At 45.0% G+C, this 10,441-nt stretch overlaps 1 protein-coding gene across 1 annotated transcript; it reads left to right on the forward strand.

The window, feature by feature from the left end:
* Positions 1–3,642: 3,642 nt before the first annotated feature.
* On the forward strand, positions 3,643–7,899 carry LOC119262848 (growth/differentiation factor 7-like). The gene is made up of 2 exons (XM_037536301.1): positions 3,643–3,901; positions 6,893–7,899. Exons 1-2 carry the CDS (start codon positions 3,643–3,645, stop codon positions 7,897–7,899), a joined length of 1,266 nt encoding a protein of 421 aa, XP_037392198.1.
* Positions 7,900–10,441: the final 2,542 nt, after the last annotated feature.

Consider the following 10,441-nt stretch of genomic DNA (forward strand, 5'->3'; position numbering starts at 1 on the left):
TCTCTCTCTCGCTCCCTCTCTCTCTCTCGCTCTCGCTCTCTTTCTCTCTCCACCTCGCCCCCCCCTCCCCCCCTCTCCCCCCCCTCCGCTGTTTCTCTCCCCCGTCTCTCTCCCACTCTCCCTCTCCCGCCCTCCCTCGCCCTCCCTCTCCCGCCCTCCCTCCCCCTTCCTCTCGCGCCCTCCCTCTCCCGCCCCCCCTCCCCCGTCTCCCCCGTCTCTCTCCCCCGTCTCTCTCCCCGTCTCTCTCCCTCCCTCTCCCCCGTCTCTCTCCCTCTCCATCTCCCGCTCTCCCTCTCTCTCTCTCGCTCACTCTCTCTCTCGCGCTCCCTCGGTCTCGCTCTCTGTCTCTCATCCCCTGGCCTTCCCTTTCTCTCTCCCCCTCTCCCCCGTCTCTCCACAGTCTCGCAGGGCGAGTGTAGAGGAGTGCTGCCTGGCTGCAGGGACCGCAGTGGGCCACTCCAACATCGTCTCTGGCTCTCGTATGAACAGCGCTGTTGTGCTGTTTCTGAAATCAGTGGACCTGGATAATGACCTGGTTCAGAGTGGTGTCGTTATTAACGGTCAGCTCACTCCGGTCTTGCCCCTTAGTACCCCCTCGAAAAAGGTCATTCTGTCTAATGTGTACAGTTCACGAGCAATAAGCTCGTCCTTAATGAAGGGGGGCTTCATTAAGGACGAGCTTATTGCTCGTGAACAGTCCCGATATGGAAAAGTTGTTTCTCCCATTTGGAAGATCCCCCTGGGCTGTAGGAACCCTCTGATTAGACACATGGTGTCCTTCAGGCGGCTTGTGTTCATGGTTCTGAAGGATGGAGAGGATCTGGACTTGGTTCTGAACTGCAGGGGCTGAATGGAAGCTGTGGCTGAGGTGGACATGGTGGATGAGCCTGTTTTTAAAGTTCCCGCTAAACGGAAGAAGCAAGGGAAGGGGAAAGGGAATAAACAGCCGAAGAAAGAGCTTAGTGGTGCTGATGCCGACACTGACATTGAGGGTTCTCTGTCCGACTCTGGCTGGTCAGTCTGCTCTCAGGAGGAGAGGCTACCTGTGCGCTACACTGCTGAGGAGATCTAGAAGTTCCTGAGTGTGACTAAAGGTTATAGAGGTGTACAGGTAGAGAAGCACTTTACGGACCCTCAGCAGTTTGTACATGATGGCAAACACTTCAGGAGGGAGGGGTCTTTTAATGCACTGGAAACTTTTAGGTTGAAAAAGATGCTGAGTAAGCTACATAAAGCGGGTCCTGATGAGGAGGCTTAGTGTGTTTAGTCCCTGTTTCGGACTGGCCCTCGCCATCACAGTTTTCTGCCCTGTTATGATCTTGATGAGTGACATTAAGATGGCTACTCTGAATATAAATGGGGCGAGAGAACGGGGGAAGAGGGCGATGTTTTATGAGCTGGAGAAACAGAAGCGTGCTGATGTGTTCTTTCTCCAGGAAACACACAGTGATGCTGATAATGCCGTAGATTGGGCTAAAGAGTGTGATGGACTGGTCATTTTAAGCCATAACTCCACTGTAAGTGGTGGAGTTGGTGTTTTATTTTCGAGTAATTTTATTCGTCTCTCGTACACAGTAGATGAGATTTTACCTGGGAGGCTGTTGAAAGTACAAGCCTGTTATGAGAACAAAACCTTTGTTTTTATTTGTGTTTATGCTCCCACTGTGGGCGTGGACAGGATGGTTTTCTTGCACAGGCTGTGTTTTAATCTCCAACTGTGATTTTACTGACTTTCTAGTCCTGAGTGGGGATTTTAACTGCACAGCAGACGTCTTGGATAGGAACCAGCCAGAACCACACACTGCTTCCCGCCGGCGCCTGTGTGAACTCTTAGAGGCTCATGACCTGTGTGACATATGGAGGATTTTACATGGTAACAAAAGACAGTACACATGGGCACACTGCAGGGATAAAGCCCTAACGTTGGCCAGACTTGATCGCTTTTACATTTGTAGACATCATTTGTCTGTTTTTATGCAGTGTTTTATTTCTCCTGTTGGGTTTTCCGATCATTGTATGGGTCTGTGTACTGTTAAAAAACGAAACGTTAAGCCTCAGAGTGCATACTGGCATTTTAATACTGCACTTTTAGATGACGTTCATTTTAAAGAGTCCTTTACTTTTTTCTGGAATGTTTTTTAGTCACAGAAAACATCTTTTAATTCATTACAGCAGTGGTGGGACGTAGCAAAGGTACAAATTAAAGTGTTTTGCCAGCAGTACACTTTCAATGTCACTAGGGACATAATCCGATCTCTAAAAGCCCTGGAGATTGAAATAGTGGCACTCCAGTGTTTGGGGGAAGCCACAGGACATCAGGAGCATATTACAGCTCTTAAAAGAAAAAAGGCTGCGTTAGCTGACCTACTGGGCATTACAGCACAGGGGGCGCTGGTCCGTTGACGTTTCCGGGATGTGACGGAACTGGTTGCTCCTTCAAAGTTCTTCTTTGGTCTGGAGCGTAAAAACGGACAGAAAAGGTTTATGCATGCTGTGCGGTCTGAATCAGGGGATCTGGTTTCTAAGCCTTCTGAAATTCGCCAGCAGACAGTCAGCTTCTTCTCTAAGCTGTTTGAGAGTGAGCGGGCCAGTTGCCGGGATGTGGAGGAGAGGTTCTTCACTCTGCAGGCCAGAATCACGCAGTAGTCTGCCACCCTGCTTGATGTTGAGCTCTCCTTGGGAGAGCTGCACGAGGCCCTACAGGGTATGGAAAATGGCCGGGCACCAGGGATTGATGGTCTCCCAGTGGAATTTTCCACTAATGAAAAATGAGGCGGCAGGAAAATGCGACAAACTGCTCAGAGACATTCTCCAGCATCTTCACGGCTATGTCGAGCAAGAACTTAAACCTACACAATTAAAAAAACGGGAGGCTTCTTTCACCAGTTTTCTCGAAGACTCTTACGTTCACCAGTGCTTTCTTATTTAGGATTTGTTCTTGGGTAAGAAGAGGAAGATCTCAGTGAATGTGGCCCGTGGTTCTTCAAGGGTTCTTTAGTAAAGGCAGTGGTTGTTTTTTAGTGAAAAATCAGGACTCACCAGTAAGCATTTCATGGTCCAAGCTAGTCTAGGTGCTGGTCTGGTTTCGGTTTAGCTGGTCAACCCAGCCATGGTCATGATGGTTGACCAGCATACCAGCACCAAAACACAACACAGGCTGCTGGATTTTCTAGCGGAGTGTGTTGAACACAGAACCACTTTAAAACGCGCCTAACATCATAACAATAGCAGAAGCCCATTTTGTGCTATATGGAACCATTTTCAAAACATCTTCAATCTGGAGAACAATTTCACCATGCAAAGAACCATTTAAGCAGGAGTAGTTCTATCTAGAACCCATGCTTTACGCTTTACTAGAGAACTCTTGAATCGTTATTAAAAGTGTATTGCTAACTTTATTGCTTGGTCTGTGTGTGACCTGTTTGGGAGGAAAGCAGCTGTATGTCAATACAAGCCGTAGAGCGTCAGTCAGGAGGAGCTGCAGTTCTCGTTTGGCCTGTAGAGGCGCTGTTGTCGCTGCGGCGCAACAGGCGAACTGAGTCAAAATATTAACACTATCTAAAGAGCAAAAAAAGGGGAGTTTCCAAAGTCATCACGGCACGTCCAACTTTTCCCCAATCTTTCTCCCAGAGAGCAGTGAAAATGAATCTCAGGAAGAGTGGCGCTCCCTTCTTCCTCTGCTTCGCCCTGTGCTTCGCGAGCGTTTGTGAGGCTGCGGCGCTCGATGCGCGCCTCGCGCGAGAGCAGCCTCCACGGAACGGGACCTCCGTCCATATCCCAGCATACATGATGGCCCTTTACAGGACTTTATCGGAGCTGGACCGACGAGGGGCCAACGACAGCCTGGCCCGCTTCAGGAGACACGCCAACACGGTGACCAGCTTCATAGAGCAGCGGCAAGGTGGGTGATAGAGCTGAGGGTGGCTCAGTGGGATGTGAGGGACATGTTCTATATCTGTGGACGTGGCTTGGTACAGTAACTTCAGTTTAAAGTCATTTTAAAACTAGCCTGGTGCAGTTCTTCTGTATCAACTCTATTCATGACAGGACTGAATTCATTCTTACAGTATTAATTCATTCTTCTGCATCACTTCTTCAAGGGTTCTTATTAAAGGCAATAGTTCTATACAGAACCATGCGTTCTATGTAGAGCTGTTGGCATGTTGAAATGGTTCTTCCCATGGTAAAACTGTTCTTCAGCTTTGATAAAGAATGTGTTGTATAAGCTTCTGTACAGCACCACTTTAATTGTTACAAGCTCGACATCCTACGAACAGCAGAACCCTTTTCGGTGCTATATAGTAACACTTTTCATATAGAACACATCCTCCATTAATCTGAAGAACTATTTCACCATATTAAAGAACCATTTAAGCATGAAACAGTTCTATATAGAACTCAGAATCTAAATAGCTCTAAATAGAACCACTGCCTTTACTAACAAACCCTTGAAGAACCATCTATTTAAAGAATGCACATTATGGCAGATAACAGGTCTCACAGTAAGGGACACAGCCAAACAATCCAACTAACGGAGCAGGTCCATTTTTAGGTCAGTGGCATCAAGATTTTGAGCAAATAAGCCAGATTTTTATTAGGATAGCGCAACTATGTGTTTGTTGGAGATGGTATCATAATGTGTTGCTAACATTCTGACATTTTTATGAGTAAAAAAATAGTTGCCTGTTTCATTGAAATGTTCATTTCCAGATGGGATTGCTTTTAAAATGGCCTACTTCAAATAACACATCAGGAACATGAAGTCAAATGTGTCGAATTTGCACCATGTGTGATAAATAAAGCTCTCCTGGCATCTTGGCTAAATGCTTGGAAAGCTTCCCTCTCCAGGTGCTGCTGATAAAAAGAGAAACATCTGATTCCAAACCCATGTTCCAGAAAAGTGCTGGTTTTTACGAAATACAGCCCAGCTCTAGCGTGTAAGCAAATAAAGTTAGGGGTACTGAGTCCTTTGTTTAACGAGGGAATGGAGATGGACAGCTCAAATCACCGCACTCCAGAACCCACACACTCAAACTTCTCCAACATGAAGCAACCAGCTGTGTTCACAGCATGTAGTAATTGTTGTTTAAGTGATTAATGGTGAAAAAGAGCAATGCAAATGAATGACAGTTTGGTACCATAATAAATTGAAATGTACGAATGAAAACTAGTAATTTTATGACCCTTCCTTTCTTAGAAATGATTGGAAGTCTTTCAGCTATTGCATTATTATATGCCTCATCAGTTTGACATATCTCCACAAGCCTTTTTTTCTCTGAGAAAAACTTGAAGACAAATTTGCACAAAGTCACAGACCTGCAAAAAAAGTGTGGGGGAGATTGGAATGAAACCTAATTCCCAGACTGCCTCTTCAAGTCATTTTTTAGGTTGTCATTGTTTTGTCTGGCAAGCAGATATTAGCTTTAGAAGAGGTTGCATTACCCCCTCCTGTTCACTGCTTCATTACGGCAGCCCTTTGTCCAGGCGTGAGAGAAGAGTCAGAGAGGCAGCTCCCATCGGACACCCCGTACCTGTCCCGGCCTGTGTGACCGACCCCAACAGCAGATGCTTAACTGTTTGCAATTACCCATTATTCTTAGTTCTGTCTCGTGATACACAGCCGACACGATATAGCCAGATTTGGCCTTGGGTTCTCATGCTAGTCCCTCGTATTAGAAGAATCTCCTTCATCTTTTAACCATGAAACCGTGCGCTTCGTCTCAGGTTGCTACCTGTTAAATAGAGGAAAAGGGAGTGGTGGGGTTTTCCCCATTATTAAGATTATGAATGGTACACAATTAAATAATATTGCAAAATTCATACAGGCAAAGAATGATTATAAAACATTAAATAAATGATTAGATGATGACAGTTGATAGATCAGATGCATCTGTATTAGATGATTGTGTTGTTGTGTGAGCTTTTGGCATTTGCATTCCAATAATGGTAATCAGTGTAACTGCATGTAGCTCACAGACAGTACTGAATTGAGTAAGATGGCATTAACATGATAATTGTTTGTGACAAAATGTCTGTGAAATCTGTTAAAATTCTGATTATCACCCAGCTGTAGAGTAAGATGGTCAAGCAAGTGTCACTTTAGTCCTGTAGCAAAATGATTATAACACTTAGATGCTTGAGGAACACAAGTCATTTATACTCATGGCCACAGCAGTTTGAAGCACTCAACAATTTGGAAGCGCTAAAATCTAATTGCGTCCCCAGGCCACCTACCACTCCTCTTAAATTTACAGCCTCACTCTGGTGGAGCGCAGCAGAAGGGGAGGAAACAGGGCTTGCTGGAGGCCGTGTGCTTTTGGAGCGTCCTGCCAAGCCCTATACTCACTCAATCAGCATAATTAGCAGATTCTGCCAAGGGCAGCCAAACACTCTCCACCTGGCCCGGGCCGCCGTTGCGTGCCTCACGTTTGGGGAAACCATTTCAGGCCCCCGAATGTTATTCTCATCGAGGAGAGGAGCTGACATTGTCTGTATGGCATTTTCAACAGAAAAAAAGGCCATGCGGTAGACTGCTCACAACAGGGTGAGGAATGTAAGATTCTCTACCCCCGGACAGCTGGCTCTTGTAAGCCACTGAAATCAAATTAATGCTGGTCCATTATTTAAATCCCTCCCAGTGATCCATGCATCAAAATTTTGGAATCAATGTTTTAAGTAAGATAAAAAACTATTTGTTTACAGATATTATAAAACAATTCCAAAACTCGGTGATTAAACTTTAGGGTAACTACAATGTATTATTTACCATTAAGTTTTTCTTCTCTTTAAATTACTTAATAATTTAAATTACTTAAAATATTTAATAAAACATTAAAATATATATAAAATATATAAAAAATACATCTGTCATTGTTTTCTTTTTTGCTTGCAGAGGAGCCCTCGGTCGGGTCCCATCAGCGCTATATCTTTGACCTCTCTGGCCTCTCCAGGATGGAGGAGTTGGTGGAGGCAGAGCTGCGGGTTCTGCGGAGGCCTCCGCCTGACTTTGGGAAATTACTGTCCCAGGGAGGAAGCCTGTACCGCCTCCTCCTCTACAGCTGCTCCCGTCTTAGCTCCTCAGACAGGCCTCTACTACTCACCTCACAGACCATTGACATTCTGGACACCTTCTCAGCCACATGGGATGTGTTTGACATCCTTGCTATTGTGAAGGCCAGTCGCAAAAAGCGCAGGACAGCTCGAGGAAGCAACTTTGTATGTTTTAATGTCGCTGTTGTTTGTGACTCAACAAATGAAGCAGTGTACCCTCCATTGCTGGGCCTAGGAGGGGAAGCCCAGGGGGGCCAAGAGAGGGCCTTGCTAGTGGCCTTTTCCCGCACCCGAAGGAAAGACAATCTATTCAGGGAGATCTGTGAAAAGATGAAGGCCGTTCAGAATGGGAGCCCACCAGGGCCAACATTTGAGGGTAGCAGCCGGCCCAGGAGGCGACGGAAGAGGAGGACGACTCTAGCGGGACGTTCCAGTGGAACAGGGGGTGGTGGTGGTGGGGCTGGAGGAGGTGCAGGCGGGGCAGGTGGTGGGACAAAAGGAGGAGGAGGTGGTGGTGGAGGTGGCAGGAGGAGGACCCGGTGTAGCCGAAAGCCGCTGCACGTCAACTTCAAGGAGCTGGGATGGGATGACTGGATCATTGCACCGCTGGACTATGAGGCATATCACTGTGAGGGTGCCTGTGACTTTCCCCTGCGCTCGCACCTCGAGCCCACCAACCATGCCATCATCCAGATCCTCATGAACTCCATGGACCCGGAGTCGACGCCACCCAGTTGTTGCGTGCCCTCCAAACTCAGCCCCATCAGCATCCTCTATATTGACTCCGGCAACAATGTGGTTTACAAGCAGTATGAGGACATGGTGGTGGAGCATTGCAGCTGCAGGTAGCAGCGTGAGAACGGGGCTCGACTTTGCGACCCCTAAGAACTCAGAACCCAAAGCAGCCTCTCCTGAGGCCTAACACAAGCACTGTGAGGCTCAAAGAAATGAGTCAAAAGCACTATTCAACCTGGATTAGTTTTGTCACGGGAGGTTATATAATGTTTTTTGTAAAACAAAAATTTTAAATGATTTTAGTATCTGCATAATTTCCCCAAATTACCACAGCATGGACTGTAAGGTTGTTATTCAGATACATGTTATGTACATGATGCTAATGCAAACAATAATAACAACTAATGGCTAAAAAAACATTAACTAATGTATCAAGGCATAGGCTGTGTCTGTTAGCATGTTTTGTTATTACATTACCATGAGATCAGTTAGAAAATGAATACTGTTATTGAAGGAGCTCCCTGTTCAGCATATTTTAGAGGTGAACTCTGGACTATGACTATTCAAATTATAGAAGTAACTCTAGACTATGGCCATTGAAAAGGTATACAGGGTTAAATTCATGGATCTCATTCATAAGCACTCATAGTAAATCATAGTACCTTCCCAGGTCAAACTAATCCACCTCAAATAGGGCTACTAAATTCACATTAGAGGGCACAAGTAGCACAAAGCTGTCTTTCTGCCTAAATGTGAAAGATCTGATTTTATCAGTTCAGTTTGAACACACAAATCAGATATTTTTTAATCAGATTTGAACCACTTTCATATGTGGTCTTACATATCCAATAAATGGTCTTGTGACTGTATTGAGAAGGGTCAAATCAGAGCAGATATGGCTCGTAATGTGAACGTAGCCTGAAGTGCCTGAACAATAACAGAGGTATTCCGTGGGTAAGTGTGTGTGTATGTGTGCTTGTGAGAATGGAGAAGGGCATTTGAATGGTGGGCATTTGAACAGTAATTGAGCAATGGGCAGAAGACTATGGGTAAAATCTTCACAAGAGACATAAATTCCCCAATACTGAGTAAACATCTCCTTGATCGGAAAAGGAGTAAAGGCCAAGAATTCCAGAAATGACACAGCATCCTGATAATGTAAACGGAACGATAGAGCGTTTAAGTGCTCTTGCAGCGGCCTGAGAAAGAGTCAAACCATTTTCAGCTCAGAAGTCTGTCAGCGAGAGACAAAGAGATTTGCGCGACAATGGCATGAAGTTTAAGATGGGAGGAAAATGTAAGAATTTGGTAGCAGCTTTGAAAAATGTGTGAGAAAGACAGAGACAAAGCCAACAGCCTTAATCAGAGGTGGCAATGCTTGACTGAAAGCTGGCGTTTTTGACTCTCTTCTGAAGCTTGTCTTACACTGCATGCTTATCCATTTGGAGCTCGAGTTGTTTTTATAATCAAGAGGCTTGTTTGATGATTTATTGAGTATGGCAGTTTCTGAATTTTATATCAAGATAACCCACACACATTTGATGCTCCCCAGAGGGGACATCTCACTTCTTTTTCTCAGCATAGGGGACAGCCTTTGACTGGCCCATGAGAGGAAACTCACAAACCATACGTTGTTACGAACTTCACATAGCTGCACAAACTAGTCGTTTCACATCTCATTCATAAGGCGGCAAGCGTTAGGCCAGTTGTAAGTCTCAAGGTTTGTGAAAATGGGAAACTAGGCCCACTGCAGCAAAATATGCGTTGTTGACACCACATTTGGCGTCTGCAGGACGACTGAATGGCTGTGTTATGCATGATGTCCAAATGTGTAAGAGATAAGATGGCTTCACTGTACTCCATGACCTCAGACCTTACTCTGTGAAAGAGGTTAGAGAGCCAAAATCAAAATGATTCTTGGCATTCTGGAGCTTTTCTGTGTGACACTGCATATGGAGGTCTGTTTGCTTTCCCCTTTTTATCTGCTGAAACTCTTTCTTCCATCACACCACGTCTCAAATTAGAATAAATACTCTCTCAAACTCATTCCACACATTGTGCACCTGCTAAGAGGTATACGATGATGAAACAAAAAACAAACAAAAAAGCCAATTAGCAGAATCAAGGTGAGCGAGCCTGTTTAAACTGTGTTTATATGCCTTAGTCAGTCTTAGCGCCAGAACTAAACCGTGAGCAGGGCAGTGAAAACTATGTGGGGGCAGGGGTAGTGCATCTACACAAAATATAAAAAAAAGACATAATAGATCTTTGTGGCAATGGTCATCACAATCTTTAGGTGAGAATCAACAGTAGAGTTTACCAAATGTCTATTCATTTAGGAAATCTCTTTATTTAATTACTTTTTAAAGAATTTATTTTCTCACAAAGTACAGTGCATCCCCTAATTGTAGCATACCTCCAGCCCTTTTTAACGGGTGTGCAAGGTAAACAGTGCAACGTATGAAGTTTAATTTCCCTTCTAAATTCTTTTTTTTTGCCTTAAGCATGTGGATTGAATTGGTTGGTGGGGCATTGCCCCACTAAATGGCCATTTGGTGCTGGGCCTGACTGGAGCTACAAAGCTAATCTCATAGAAACGTACAAGTGCTAATTATACTGCGTGACCTTAAACCTTGTTGAGTTGTTCTCAGACAGG

This window comes from Pygocentrus nattereri, chromosome 29 (assembly GCF_015220715.1).
Source record: "Pygocentrus nattereri isolate fPygNat1 chromosome 29, fPygNat1.pri, whole genome shotgun sequence".
Lineage (NCBI taxonomy): Eukaryota > Metazoa > Chordata > Actinopteri > Characiformes > Serrasalmidae > Pygocentrus > Pygocentrus nattereri.